Raw genomic sequence first — 15,880 nt, forward strand, 5'->3', positions numbered from 1 at the left:
TCTCTTGGTTTCGGTGCAAAGTGGCAAAATATTGTGTATTGGCTCTATAATGACAGTGATGCTTCTTTGATTTTGAGCTCTTCTCTATCAGATTCTTGGAAATTGGGACGTTCAGTTCGCCAGGGTTGTCCGCTTAGTTCCTTGTTGTTTGCTATTGCCACACATCCTTTTCTTTGCTATTTGGATTTTTTGCAAGCCACTGATGAAGTGCATGGCTTACAGCTTCCTGCTGGGCATACTTTCCTGGCTCAGGCTTATGCTGATGATTCTTTTTTTATGCCCAAGAATACGCAACAAGATCTTCAGAGATTAATGAAGGCTTTGGAACTTTTTGGTCTGGCTGCTGGTTTGAAAGTAAACTTCCGTAAGTCTACCTTGCTTGCGCTTAGTGTACAGCAATGGCATCATGTATTGTGGCCCGGTGGAATACCTCCTGCTGGACATATCGTTCGTCATTTGGGTTACCCTTTGGGTTGGCAGCTGTCATCTTCACAAATGATTCAATGGGTTATGCTAAAATTGAATCGCAAAATTGATTATTGGCAGCTTTCCACTTGGCCTCTTCATGTACGTCTCAGGATAGTGCAGGCTATTGTGATGGCTTACATACAGTTCTTTCTTCCATTGATTATGTGGAGGAAAGCTGATATAGATCGGTTTATGTCTCTGGCAATGGCAATTGTGTGGAAAACTCAACATCGTAAAAAGGGTCTTCGTCTTTTGTCAATGCCAAAGATGTGTTCTCCAAAGACACATGGTGGCTTGAACATATTGAATATTCATTTTCATGTGCTTGCTCGTAAATCCACTTTGCTATTGGAATTTGTACAACAACGCCAGCCATGGGCTATTATGTTGGGTCATATGTGTATGTCTATGTCTTCACCTGCTTTTGGAAAGTGGACTGTTACGTATTGGGATGCAATTTTCAGCCATTTCAATGGAAAGATTGTCGGCTGTCCTCTTTCATCTAAGTTAATTTTTGCCTGGAAACAGATTACGCAATATCTTTTTTGGAATCCGAGGTTTAATGCGCAATCTTCTTCGCTTCGCCTTGAGAGTATTCATTGGTCGAAGGTTTTTGATGTACCACTGGCTCTACGTGAGCCTAGGAAGGCATATTTCCTTTCAAAGAAAGGAGTTTATCTTATTGATGATGTTTTGGATGCTGCTGGCCATGTGCTTTCTTTTGTGGTTGCCGCCAGGAAATTTGGTCTGGGGATGCATTATAGATCAATCTGGCAGCTTATTCGAGAGCTTCTTGCTCCTTTTGAACCAATTGCAGATTTGGATCGTTCTGATCGTTTGGTTGATTGGAGCCTTAAAAGAGAACAACCTGCACGAGGCCCTTTATCAATGGCCAAACTTTCGGTTCATTCGATATATCATTTCTTGTTGCCTGCCTCTTGGGTTCAAGAACATGCAAATCAGATTTGGCATCTTCATAAAAGCCAGGCTTGGTGGAAACAGCGGCTTCATTCTCTTTGGAAATGCAGTCTACCTTTGAAAAGTAAACTGTTTTTATGGAGATGCTTGATTGGAGTCTTGCCAGTCGGTCTTTTCTTGGCTAGGCGACTTTTGGCACCTTCAACTTGTCATAGTTGTGGTGCTTCTCAAGAGACAGTCTTTCATCTTTTATGGAGTTGTCCTCTCACCAGGACTTTATTGGATCGGATTGCTACACGTTTGAGAGCCCGCTTCCGACAGGCACCCTTTGGGAAATACTTTTGGATCTTCGGCCTTCTCCCTTCACCCCTTAGATCCTATAAAGTCTTCTTTGATTGGGTTCGCTATTGGGCTTTATGGACTACGTGGGAGTCTCGCAACAGGATAGTTTTTGCTGGGCCTCATTTGGATGCTTACTCATTCTTCCGTTGCTCTCTTCAGCAATCTTTATATGACTGTCTCTCTCTTCATGAGATAGACTCATCTCTGTATGCTCTTTTTACAGATTGTTTTTAGATGTTTAACTATGTTCACACTGAACATAGTGAACACTCTAGTAGTTTCCCTTGTATATGGTCTTTTTGGTGGGTTTTCCTCGTTTTGAGGTTTCCCACCTGTAATTAATGACATGAAGCTTTACAAAAAAAAGTGTGTGTGTGTGTGTGTGAGAGAGAGAGAGAGAGAGGAGCAGCAGCAGCAGCAAATTTTGAAAAGTGGACGTCACTATGCTCTATCTCTATTAAAAAAAGATAAGAGAGAGACAATGGAAGACTTCATTCACACAACTTAACCTACTGTATATTGCCGCATCAAATAGTCACAAAGGATCATGCTAGCTCTGCTAGGATCTAAACCATTTACTGAGCTCAGAGAGCATAGCAATGGACAGCAAGAAAACCTTCTATAGTCCCCTTCCAATTGCTGAAACCTACTGCAATAGGAAGCTTTGGACTAATCGCTGCTAAATGCTACCTTCATCTCTCACTCTACAAGACTCGTTCTCTCTCCCTTGGCTGCTCCAAAAGACTTGTAAAGATGTGTAGAATGAGGAGTGGGAGGTTCTATTTGAAGATCTCCAAATTCTAGGCCAATGCATTCACACTTGTGTTGCAGCCTACTGTTGCCCACTGCAGGCTACCTAGCTCACACTCTCATTACACTCTTTGATTTACAACACAAATGATTGTAGATCAAACAGATTGTAGTGTAGTAGGATGACAGCCCAAAAAGAAGTATTTTACCTTATAATGATGAACTGTAGTAGTATGATAGCGCAAAAAAAAAAAAAGTATTTTACCTTATAATGAGTCAGCAAGCTGTTCCACAAAGGCTGCTTGCTAAGGACCTTTGGATTGCCCAAGATTACTATCCCATAGCGTGCTCTCGTCAGCGCAACGTTCAAACGCCGAGGATCGTTAAGAAAGCCAATGCCCTGCCAGTTGATTCCCACTTAGACAAACCACCTAGTTTATCATACAACCTGACCTAACAAATAGCAAGATGACCCATGCTTGATTCAGAAACCAAGGAACTTGCCTGATGTTCATTGCTTCGAACACACGAGAGAATGATAAAATCTTTCTCCCGGCCTTGGAAAGAGTCCACACTAGCTACCTGCAAGGCACAACAATCCATTGAGCAAGCACAGAGCAAATAGCTTGGATCATTAGCAATGCATTCCATACTACGTAATACCTCAATATCCTTGTACAACTGCTGGCGCAGTGAGCCATTCCTCGACATATGATTCACAATGTATGCCCGCTGACCCTCGTAGGGGGTTATAACGCCAATCTGAGAAGTAGTTAAGCCGATTAAAGGGTGAGGGAAAAGTTGGTGCATATTGAACTTCCAAGAAGGATATGCTGCTGGAGGTTAGAGGTACTTTACCTGGCTGGACACGACTCCACTTTTTAAAGGAAAAGTTGGTGCATATTGAACTTCCAAGAAGGATATGCTGCTGGAGGTTAGAGGTACTTTACCTGGCTGGACACGACTCCACTTTTTAAAAAGGTGGTAACAATCTTTTCCACATTTGCAGCTTCTGTCCTGTTCAGATATGATGTACCACTAGCACTTATTTCTTCCTGGCCCATCTGCTCCACAAAGATAGCAGAATTAAGAACATAAAAGGCATCCAGTGATCTAAAAAGTGCAAAAAATAAGAGGCTTTGCTGACCCACCACCAGACTGGTCGGGATTGGGACGGGGAGATCCTCTTCCCGTGAGGCGGGAGAGATTCCACCTTCTCCCTACGACAGACAATGTGTGTGAAGCCCCTAAGCACATTCTACAGCACAACGACAATAATGCACACCTGAACATAGAAGAACATGGGCCGGTTCGGTACAGGCCAAGGGAAATCGATCCCCACAGACAATCTCTCATTCATGGTGATTCCATTCTGCAGTGTACCCTCATAGAAGTTATTGGAAGGGAACTCTGAAAGAGAGGGATGCATTCGATATTGTACCTGCAAAGAAAATACCAAAAATATACATATCTAAAATTTGGACCCACAAATTGCTTCACCACAAGCCCACAGAAGACCCCCAATGAACACATACTCTGGTTATCTAAAATGATGACCTACCACCAAACGTATGGGCTTGACTCCAAGTAAGACCAGGCGTTCAAACAAAGACTGTGCGAGACCCGCCCGTGCCGCTTTTTTACACATTATTACGGGGCCAAGCTGGCAATGGTCCCCTACTAGAACAACCTGCATAACAACACAAGCCATCCTATGAAAAATGTTTTTACTTAAGTGGGTTTTTTCCTGTTCTTGTGCACAAAATAGATAGTATCTTGGGCAGCACACACAGGCATCCCAAATCATAGCTACAGGCTAATACAGTCCTGATTCCTCACCTGCTTTGCACCCAATACTAATGGTATCAGGCACTCTGGTTCAGTTGCCTGTGTAGACTCGTCAATCAGAACCTGCAAAAAGAATATATTAGAAAGTCTATAACAGAGTTCGAAATATGACAGCAACGGAATTCAAAATGGGACATCAGGCGGAAGTTTAGCATATTTATTGAGATCAAACCTGTCGGAACCTGAAATTTAACAGGCGAGGATCACCAGCACCCACACACGTGCAGCATATAACATCAGCACTTTGCGCAATCTCCCGTTCAGTTGCCCTCTTGAGTGCCTTATATTTCTTCTCATCCGCACTAGAAAGCTCCCCTGGTTTTCAAAAGCCAGTGCACAACGCTTACCTCTTGCAAGGGAGAAACGTTCAAACTTCATGGGTGGGGACTTCAGATTGATACATTACAAACCTTGTTCGTCTTTCAGCAATTGTAACTTGTGCAGCTCACTTTTGTCAGAAGTATCCAAATGTCTCACCTGCTTGCAGCAAGCATTAGAAATTGATCAACACAAAGTGCACGTTTCTTGAGAGAGAACCCTTTGTATCCAGGTAGCCTCTCTCTCTCTCTCTCTCTCTCTCTCTCTCTCTCTCTCTCTCTGTGTGTGTGGAATAAATGCAGATCATTGTCACAGGAAAGGAAGAAGAGCCCAATCCAGGAGATGGCCGTGTGGCAGCTCTGTGCAGGACTGCGTTGAGCAAGAACGAAGCAGCCGAGGAAGTGATCCTTGGATGAGCTTAGCAATGCTGCGCAGGTTGGCTGATGTCGATGGCTGTGGTGTAGATAGAGAGAAAGGGGTTGAGAGAGAGAGAGAGAGAGAGAGAGAGAGAGACAACAAAGCTCAAGAGAGAGACTGTATTGCTCGTACAATGTTATGCTTGTATTATTGTTGTCCAACACCTTCAAACTACAATGCTTTTATAGGCATAAGAATTATCTTTTTCAACAATCTACTCAATTGACAATGACCATAGTGGTTGAGTACTTTAGGTACGGTGCGGTATGGTACGTGTACGGTACGAGTACATAAAGTATGCATCAAGATAAGTACATTCACATTTTTTTACTCTATATATATATATATATATATATATATATATAATTATATATAATTATATATAATTATATATATATATATATATATATATATATATATATATATATATAATTATATATATATATATATATACTATTATTATTATATTATAAGTGTGTGTGTGTGTGTGTGTGTGTGTGTGTGTGTGTGTCACATTGGTCGGGGGACGGGAACAGGGGTGGGAAACGCCTGGAGGTAGGGTACGGGGGGTGGGACAGGGACAGGGACGTGTCTCTAGGCATTCACCTCTTCCCACCAAGTCCAACCTGAACCCTCGCCCCCAACATGGGCTGCTGGTGCTCGCGAGGAAGAGGCCATTGAAGCCTGATGACAGCCCAGATGGAGCTTTGGCATGCTGAAGCCTCGAGAACTTGTGCAGTGTGCACACTCCAAAGGACAGATGGAGGAGAGCAAGTGTGCATAGCAAAGATGTAGGAGAGCAAAGATCACTCAGCAAACTTTGCACTTCAGCCTTTAGACAGGCTTTTTTTAAAACATTAAAACTTGAAACTTAAAACTTAAAACCTAAGAGGCAAAGCCTTCCAAAAAAAAAACGTTTTTCTTCACGTCCCCAAACACCCCTCCCGTCCACAAATTTAAAACGTCCCCGATGAGGGATGGCCCATGGGACGTCCCCCCTGCAGAGGGATGCATCTCTGCGTGAAAGGGAGGCCGGGATGGCGTTCCCCCATCCCCTAGGCCCGGGACGGGCGTCCCCTGTGACTAGGGGGCGGGGCCACGCACGTGTGTGTGTAAAATAAGAAATATCTAGCATCCATACAAAAATAGCATGAAAGACAATGGTAATACTGAAATGAAAACTAATCTATTAACTACTGAGCAATGACCACTGACCAAAATAATTAAAAAACGGGCCAAATAAGTGTTGTACATTGAACCTCATATTTGGTATGAAGACCTTATCCGTACGAGGTACGGTACGTATGGAGTGGTATGGAAAGTACTGAAGGTACACATCGGATGAGTATGGGTACGGAATGCAACTATGACAAGACACTTGGCTAAACCAATGACATCACTACTTACACACACAAACACACTAGGGACTATAAGCCCCTGCTCACACACACACACACACACATGAACTCCCATTTTCCCAACATGTACAACAGGGCATCAAGCCATACAAATAACCATACAATTGACTGTACCTATGGCTGCATGGAGATGGCTGAATGTAGGTTGGCCGTTCAGATGGGCAGCAGATTGTAGGCATGTCAGAGCATGGCTGCTATTATTGGCGGCAGAAAAAAGTGTGAGCTAGATATGCATGGGGTGCCCAGCTTTGGCTGGATATTGTGAAATCGGGGTATTTTTAAATGTGCATGCCCTGAAGGTCATAACATAGTTGGCATGGTATTTAAGGATAGGCTTATACCAATTGGGCGGCCCTTGATAAGAAGGTAGAACTCTTAAGGGTAGTGACTAATGGACACTTCTCGGGTGGACTACTGTTTATGCAACTATTTATTCATAGATAAGATTTATTACAGCCCAGCCCTATATAATTGAGTTAAGCTCATAGATATCCCAGAAAGGGAGAAGTCCCTTTAGGATGGACACCCATGCAAGGTCTTGGACATGGCTCTAGCCAAACACTTGGATAGTGAACTCCGGAACTATGGGATGCCGCGGCTTGGGCGACGAGCAAGATTGTGGTGTTGGTCTAGCCTGTACACTTGGGGTGACAATGGAGCTAAGATTGGAAGGTGAACTGCCGATCACTTCACCAATTAGTTTGTGTGTGATTTTTGTATGCAGGAACTACTCAGGAGATAGGGATGTTTCATAGCGGGCTTGAAAGTGAGATGTAGAGACTTTGATCCTCACTAAATGATGTAGTCAGCTCATGGATGTATTGTAACACTTTTGGTCTCATAGACCCTTTGGATCTTTTGTAGACATTAATAACTCTCTCTCTCTCTCTCTCTTATAGCGGGCTTGTACGTGAGATGCTGAGACTTTTTTAGTTTGATCTTCACTAGATGATGTAGTCAGCTCATGGATGTAGTGTAACACTTTTGGTCTCATAGACCCATCTCTTATAGCGGGCTTGTACGTGAGATGCTGAGACTTTTTTAGTTTGATCTTCACTAGATGATGTAGTCAGCTCATGGATGTAGTGTAACACTTTTGGTCTCATAGACCCTTTGGATCTTTCAAAGACATTAATAACTCTCTCTCTCTCTCTCTCTCTCTCTCTCGGAAAAAAAAAAAAACGAGGACCTGATAATGCAAAGTGAGATGCTCCACAGGAGAGCTAACCGCCTCTCGAGACTTTGCACACAGTCGGACAACCTAAGAGAATACCAAAAACAAGATTTTAACAAATAAACAAATGCAAGTATGAAAGCAACACCTATCATCAAAACATATAATAATTGAGGCAGTACGAGAAATAAATAAACTGCAAACATTGAGAAGAACACTTGCAATCTTTACAAACACAAGATTACCTTCAATCCAGTAGCACTAATCTTCTCTGCAAGTTGGTCCACTGCCACATTGCTTGGAGCACAAACTAGCACCTGCAACAATGTGAGTGCACCAACTTCAATCCTTCAAAAAACATCAGCCAAATGATTCCTCTAGATAACAAGAAAAAAAAATACCTGGCCCTGGCCTTGCTTTGCAAGGTGATACACGATAGCCGCAGAAGTAACAGTTTTGCCAGTTCCAGGAGGGCCTTGTATTAAGCTAACTGGCTTTTGCAGCACACTCTTCACAGCATAAACCTACAAAGCACGTGTTATGTAAGTATTCTTTTAAAAATATTATCCAAGCACCCATAAAATGTATACGTTGAAAGATGAATAAAAGAGTTAATGAGATACCCCCAATCAAGGTTACTGTTAATAATATTTAATAGTTTAAGTATGTGTGTGTCAAGATTGTGTTCAATGAAATGGCACAAACAAGATAGCGATGCCGAAAATTAAATGACATTGGCAACAGGGCCGGAAAGGGCCGACCCCCCTTGTAATATATGTATTAACAAGCATTACCAAGGTATAAGCTTCACCGGCATTGAATGCCTAATTTCCAATGACACTTTACGCAATGAAAACCAATACCAAACATGATATGTCAATGCCCAATGTTGAAATCCAAAGCTTAAGGCCAGCAGAACCTCACTCCCCAATCCCAAGCCTGTTTCTGTTTAAACTATGGCTTCATTTGCTTCAGTATAGAGATGCCCACCATTCTGTATAGAGGGGAGAAAGAATCATAAGGTTCCATACAGAAAGGTGATGCCCATTGGACCACCTAATGGCCACACCTCTCCCGTCCACACATTCTTTAATACAAAGCGGCGCTTGTATTAATGCCCAGCCAACCATTTTATTAAAAGTAAGCCAATCCATTGGCACATCACCAAAGGTAGCTGCAAACTGGCCCCGTTTGAGCTACTCCACCCTTGGGCCACTGATACTGCTGTCCTTCAATGCCTGCTCAAACTTCTTGACATGAATGTCAGTAACCTATCTTTCTTCCCTTGAACACATGGAGCTGCTGCTCAGCTTGGGAGGAGTTGATTCTGCCTCTGAGGGGACAGCACCCTTGGCATTTACCATAGTTTGGATGCAGCCCTGGGAGTCTGTGTTTCTCCGGATCCGCCAGGAGCAGTATAGGCCCTAACCTATCCAGATTATACCAATTTTATGTAGACAAGTGGGCTTATGTACGTGGCGGCATGATTCGTATTGTAGCAAGCACTACTTTCTCCAATCATGCTGTAACTATTTGGCCCTCCGAGCTATTTTCACATGATGGAACTCATGCCAAGACATATGGACAGGTTGATAGACACATGGGAGCAGGGTTCCTAAAGCTGGCACTGGAAAAAGCACCAATCTTGGTCAAGAAGTAAGAAAAAGCAAAAAGTCAAAACTATGTTTACCAAAAGCTGAGGGCACCATTGGAAAGAGGACATCAAACTACATCAAAAAGCTAAAAGCCGCTTTTTCAAAAACAGCTCCAAGGCCAAAAAGCAAGGCCCTAAAACTATAAAAGCACAAATCAAGAACTTTGGTTATTATTAAGAATATTTAAACAGAAAAGCAAAAGCAAAGAGGCAAAGCAAAAGCAAGGCAAGACAAAAAGCGGGGACCCCCATCAAGCATATAAGAAAGCTTGTACCGGTTCGCGCATCGTTCAGGCGGTCCGGTTCGATACGGACAGTTGCAGTTCAGTACGAGCGATACAGTGGCAATTCGGTCGAATCCAGTTGACGATTTTTTCTCGTTTTTTTTGGCCGTTTTTGACCCTTTTTTCCGTTTTTCTCGCCGTTTCTTGGGCATTTTAGGGATTGTTTTAGGCTTTAGCCTTCAGCACCTTCGCTTGCATGTGCTTGTATGATGCATCCTATACAATAGCCCCTCCCCTCTTCCTCAAGCCCCTCCCTCCCTCTCCCTCTCCCTCTCTCTCCCTCTTCCTCAAGCCTCTCCCTCCATTAACAATATATATTTATATTTTTAAGCATTTTTTAAATGGATTATATCTCCACCGCATTTTTATTTTCAAAATTTAGCAGCGCGTTCCGAGACCGTATTGGAACATACCATACAGAATCAAACTTTTCGTACCTGACAACTATGGTGGAGATTTTGAAAAGAGAGCCCCCCCTTGAAGATTTGTCTTCCCTCTCCACCTCCTAGCGCCACTCAACTCCTTCATCTCCGCCGGCCACAGCCGCCTCCGCAACACCCTCCTTTGTCACTGCTCTGCCTCCTGCCACCGCCTTAGTGCAACCCTGTGAGCAGTGCCGCTGCCCTCACGCCGCCCTGTGACCAACACCGCCATCGTTAGCTGAGCACTACCGCCTTCGTTGCCCCTTGCACCACCCAACAACAGCCAATACAGCCCCTGCACTGCCATGTCCGCCTTCTTGTGCCGCCTACTACAGCCTCCAATTGCCACCAACCACCAACGACAGCGCCACACCTAGGCCACCTAAGAGCACCACCACCGCCACCACTCCAACAGTGACGCCTGCACCACTTCAGAGCGACTCCTCCATTAAAGTTCCACCGCCCTAAAACCAGCTTTTGTACAGTCCAGCGACTCCTCCATTAAAGTTCCGCCGCCCTAAAACCAGCTTTTGTACAGTCTAGCGATCACAAACTTGCTGTGTGCCTCTCCGAGATTCTTGTCCAGATTTGGTGTAGAGACTCTCGTGGTGGGTCCTGGAGAGCATCATATTTGATTCAGATTTTGATATTGGTACTAGCCCGGTGTAAGACTCTTGTGGGTCATCCTCGTGGTGGTGAGCTCGGCATCAGAGATCTTGTGCCTCGACACCGACTTCAACCCGACATCGACATCAACACTCTTGTTTGATATTGTATTCATTTTATTGTATTGGTCCTGGCTTGGAAAAGCCCATGGATGGTTCCTGAAATAAATTCCTAAAAAGGGGGCGGGGCATGTTCCCCACTCAACGTGTACTGTGTGAAACACCTTTCCCCATCTTTCTCTCCCCCTTCTCTCTCTATCTATATCTCTTGTACATGTGGTTGAATCTGTCACTGCACGCACCATTGGGCTTACAGTGGTATCAGAGCAATAATTTCTCTTGAAGAAATCTTTTATGGGGTGACAGAATCGTGTCAAGAGTCGAGGGAGACCAAGGGCCTCAAGAAGGGAACAACTACGAAGCCAACCTACTGCATCAAGGGGGAATCTAAGGCCGCCAATCTCTCTCTCATGAGACCGTGGCCATGACATCAGCAGAATACCGAGATTTTTAAAAGTTCAGACAATATCTTCAGGATGAAGAGTTCCTAGCTTGGAGAGCCAAGAAGGAACAAGACTACAGAAGAGCTCAAATGTTCAAAGACTTTATCAAAGACTAGGCCACTGAAGCTGAAGGTGTGGAAGCCGCCAAAGCATACTTACGAGCTAAAGGGATTACCATTGGAGAGGAACCCAAAGCTACCCGATCCATTACTCATGGAGGACACATAGAAGTTGCCCCTAGACCCACTCTATCAGATGCGTCTTCCTCAGGCCTAGCAAAGGAGAAGAAGGCAAAGGAGCCTTTAACCGGCAAAGTGGACTTCAAGCCGAGAGAGAGTGTAAAGTTTCATACCTTCTATGGAAAGCCGGACACCTGATGTAATTTTGGGTATGCCCTGGCATAAGAAGATAGACCCGGGCATTGATTGGACTGGAAACAAGATTAGGTTTCCTTTTAAGGGCAAGAATGTAACTTTTGGTGTAGAAGTTGAGGGGAATTCCAATCCACTTATTAGCCATGTTCAAGTTCCTAAAACAATATATTTCCTCGTACTTGATATATGTAAGACATCCTAAGGAATCTGAGAGTGATGAGTCACTCTCAACTCTTGATCATGAAAGGAAAGATTTCCTAAAGAAGAATGAAGATTGTTTTGCAAATACTATTCCAAGAGAGAAAGAGACCCATGCAGTTCGAAGTTTCCTTGGCTTATGCTCATACTAAGGGAAGTTCATCAAGTGGTTTGCCGTGATAGCAAGTCCACTACATGATTTAATAAAGACAGCCGTGGGATTTCGGTGGGCCAAGGCTGAAAAAGAATCCTTTGAAGCATTAAAGTTTTATGCTAGCAAAGGACCAGTATTGATTATTCCAAAGTTATCGAAGCCATTTATGGTAGAGTGTGATGCCTCCAGAGATTGCATTGAAGAAGTTTTGAACCAAGAGGGCCATGCCGTGGCCTATGAGAGTCGAAGACTTCCAGGAGCCGAAAAGACAACACCCACATATGAGAAAGAATTGATAGCTATCATTCATGCTTTAAAGATTTGGAAACACTATCTTATGGGTGCTGAGTTTGTTATCAAGACGGATCATCAAAGTCTTAGGTATTTTATGTCTCAACCTAAGATATCAGAAAAGCATATAAGATGGGCTAGTTACTTAGCCCAATTTCATTTTCAAATTATGCAAACGCATGGTAAAGACAACAAAGTAACAGATGCTCTATCTCTAAGACCCATGACCCATGCAGTTTCTATGAGATATCATTTGGACTTCACTATGATGAAAGATCTTTATGCTACACATGAAGATTTCATATACCTAGATGAATCCACGAACATGCCCAAATTCACCTGTTAGGAACGTGCATGTTATATACTCATGGTAGTCAACCCATAAGACTATATAACTATCAACTCCATTATGCATAGTATGGACTAGATACTACGACATCACCACTAACGTCATCAATGCCCAATAGTGGGTGTAGAACTCTATATCAAGATATGCTCTCTCTCTCTCTCTCTCACACACACACACACACATAAGAGCATACATTCACACAAAGCCCTTCGTACTGAGTTTCTGTCGAACCTTCGGAGATGTAGGGCATACTCAACCATAATGAAGCCTAGCACTAAGGGAAGTAGCAAATAGAAAGAATTAGTACAGTAAATAAGTAGTTGATAGGACAAATGCACCGCTAAAGATAGAAAGAATAAGCACAATATCAACTGGCCGAAACTCGGACAAAAACTTCACAATGTGAAATCTGCATGTCTACTAATACGGCTGAATTATATACCTAGATGAATCCAAGAACATGCCCCAATTCACCTTTTAGGAACATGCATGTTATATACTCATGGTAGTCAACCCACAAGACTATATAACTATCAACTCCATTATGCATAGTATGGACTAGATACTACGACATCCCCAATAACGTCATCAGTGCCCAATAGTGGGTGTAGAACTCTATATCAAGATATGCTCTCACACACGCGCTCCACACACACACACATAAGAGCATATATTCACACAAAGCCCTTCGTACTGAGTTTCTATCAAACCTCCAGAGATGCAAGGAAAACTCAGCCATAATGAAGCCTAGCACTAAGGGAAGTAGCAAATAGAAAGAATAAGTACAGCAAATAAGTAGTTGATAGGGCAAATGCACCGCTAAAGATAGAAAGAATAAGCACAATATTAACTGGCCGCAACTCGGATGAAAACTTCACAATGTGAAATCTGCATGTCTGCTAATACGGCTCAATTATATACCTAGATGAATCCAGGAACATGCCTAAATTCACCTTTTAGGAACGTGCATGTTATATACTCATGGTAGTCAACCCACAAGGCTATATAACTATCAACTACATTATGCATAGTATAGACTAGATACGACATCCCCACTAACGTCATCAGTGCCCAATAGTGGGTGTAGAACTCTATATCAAGATATGCTCTCACACACACACTCCACACACATACACACACACATAAGAGCATATATTCACACAAAGCCCTTCGTACTAAGTTTCTGTCAAACCTCCAGGGATGCAACGCAAACTCAGCCATAATGAAGCCTAACACTTAGGGAAGTAGCAAATAGAAAGAATTAGTACAACAAATAAGTAGTTGATAGGGCAAATGCACCGCTAAAGATAGAAAGAATAAGCACAATATCAACTGGCCGCAACTCGGACGAAAACTTCACAATGTGAAATCTGCATGTCCGCTAATACGGCTGAATTATATACCTAGATGAATCCAGAAACATACAGATGAAGGTTTCATTTGGACCAGTTGCAGTTTCTATGGGATATCATTTGGACTTCACAGATGATGAAAGATCTTCATTTGGACAAGTTGCAGAATGGAGACTTGGTGACCTCTTATGTCATCAAGGAAGGGTTCCTTATGATGCAAACCCGTTTATGTGTGACTAAGGATTTGAGGCCAAAGGTAATGGAAGAATGCCATGCCCCACCTTATATGGGACATAGAGGTATCATGACAACAACTCAGACTTTGGAGAGTTATTTCTTTTGGCCTAACATGAGAAGGGATATTGAGCAATATGTTCGAGAATGTTTGATTTGTTAGAAGGTCAAGCTTGATAGACAAAAACCCGCAGGATTATTACAACCTTTGCCAATTTCCAATATTCCATGGGAAAGTATTGCTATGGACTTCATCTTTGGATTGCCAAAGTCAAGATTTAGAAATGATGGAATATGGACTATTATTGATAGGTTCAGTAAGCAAGCCCACTTCATTCCAGTGAAGAAGACCATCCGCACAAATCATATGGCGAGATTATTTATTCAGCAAATTTTCAAGCATCACGGATAACCCAAATTCATTTTAGGGGATAGAGATCCTCGAACTACCAGTTACTTTTGGAGAGCACTTTTTGACAACATGGGGACAAAGCTGAATTTCTCTTCGGCTTATCATCCTCAAACAGGTGGACAAAGTGAGATTGCAAACCTCACTATTTTGGATATGCTACTAAAGTGTTATGCTCTCGAAGCGAAGGATGAATGGGAGAAGTACTTGCCATTGGTTGAGTTTGCCTACAACAACACTCGTCACTCTTAGACAGGCAAAGCTCCTTTTGAGATTATTTATGGCAAACCATTGTTGTTGCCTATTCTAAAGACCAAAGAAGAGATCTTCCATGCAGACGAGTTTGTTTAAGATTCGGATATAGCCTTTGCATAGGTTCGAAAGGCTATTCAGAGATCTGAAGCCAAGTAAAAGAAAGTTGCAGATAAGCACAGAAGGAAGGTCACTCTTGAAGAACCCGATTGGGTCTTATTGTGATTTGAAAAGACAAGCCTTAGAAAGTCTAAAGCTAATGTCATGTGCACAATGGGTATCTACCGTGTGCTATACGCATGCAAGACTAGTTTCGAGGCTTGGGGAAGCTTGGAACTAGGCAGGGTGATTGACGAGCTGAGTTAGGGATATACTAACGGGCAGGCACCCAAGTATGGACGGGCGGGCGGCCAAGTGTGGACGCCCGATGACCGGCCAAGAGCCTATAAAAGGGTGGCCAAGGTTAGTTATTGATTATAGAGAGTCTCGCAAGTTTGTGAGAGCTCTATGGTCTTGGAGCCTGGATCTAGTGCAGACGTGCACCTGCTTTATGCAGCCGAGGCCGACAGCAATCTCGAGGCCTGCAAGGGCAGCTTCGTGGCGGTATGGGACGTCGCGAGGAGGAGATTGGTCGGTACGTCAACCTAGTTAGCTCAGCTCGTGGCTCGGTGGGGACAGCCAAGACTGTGGGCTTGCCCACGGCTGTCATGGTTGGAAGGTGAGTCACGCCTGCACCCCCTTGCTTGTTTGTTTGTTTGTTCGTTTGTTTGCAGGATTCGAGTTCGAACCAAGATCGATCACGAGGGAATCCGTGGGGATTTGACAGCTAAGGAGCACAAGGAACCCAACCTTGCCCCCAAATATTATGTACCTTTTCAGGTTACCAAGAAGATCAACGATGTATGTTATCGATTGGACCTTCCAGATCATCGGAGGATACATAATGCCTTCCATGTTAGTTTATTGATACCATGTACAAGACTTCCCGCAGAGGAGCCTGTATTGGAGGATCCACCAGAAATTGAAGAACAAGAAGAAATCTTACAGCCCGAACAGATTGTATTCCATTCCATGAGAAAAAGAGGT

At 43.2% G+C, this 15,880-nt stretch overlaps 1 protein-coding gene across 1 annotated transcript in view; it reads right to left on the reverse strand.

Moving 5' to 3' along the window:
* The window catches only part of LOC147642407 (regulator of nonsense transcripts 1 homolog), a 79,897-nt gene that overhangs the window by 21,193 nt on the left and 42,824 nt on the right, over nucleotides 1-15,880 (reverse strand). Inside the window, exons 10-21 of the mRNA XM_086806197.1 lie at nucleotides 8,055-8,177; nucleotides 7,899-7,970; nucleotides 7,669-7,740; nucleotides 4,737-4,803; nucleotides 4,499-4,641; nucleotides 4,318-4,389; nucleotides 4,040-4,168; nucleotides 3,764-3,919; nucleotides 3,429-3,542; nucleotides 3,142-3,240; nucleotides 2,983-3,060; nucleotides 2,744-2,878 (exon numbers count right to left, since the gene is read on the reverse strand). Of these exons, the coding sequence (XP_086662323.1) occupies nucleotides 2,744-2,878; nucleotides 2,983-3,060; nucleotides 3,142-3,240; nucleotides 3,429-3,542; nucleotides 3,764-3,919; nucleotides 4,040-4,168; nucleotides 4,318-4,389; nucleotides 4,499-4,641; nucleotides 4,737-4,803; nucleotides 7,669-7,740; nucleotides 7,899-7,970; nucleotides 8,055-8,177 (1,260 nt within the window). The remainder of the gene's footprint in view (nucleotides 1-2,743; nucleotides 2,879-2,982; nucleotides 3,061-3,141; nucleotides 3,241-3,428; nucleotides 3,543-3,763; nucleotides 3,920-4,039; nucleotides 4,169-4,317; nucleotides 4,390-4,498; nucleotides 4,642-4,736; nucleotides 4,804-7,668; nucleotides 7,741-7,898; nucleotides 7,971-8,054; nucleotides 8,178-15,880) is intronic.

The sequence above is a fragment of the Cibotium barometz genome, chromosome 1, assembly GCF_041138505.1.
Source record: "Cibotium barometz isolate CiBa-2024 chromosome 1, ASM4113850v1, whole genome shotgun sequence".
In the NCBI taxonomy this organism is placed as follows: Eukaryota; Viridiplantae; Streptophyta; class Polypodiopsida; order Cyatheales; family Cibotiaceae; genus Cibotium; species Cibotium barometz.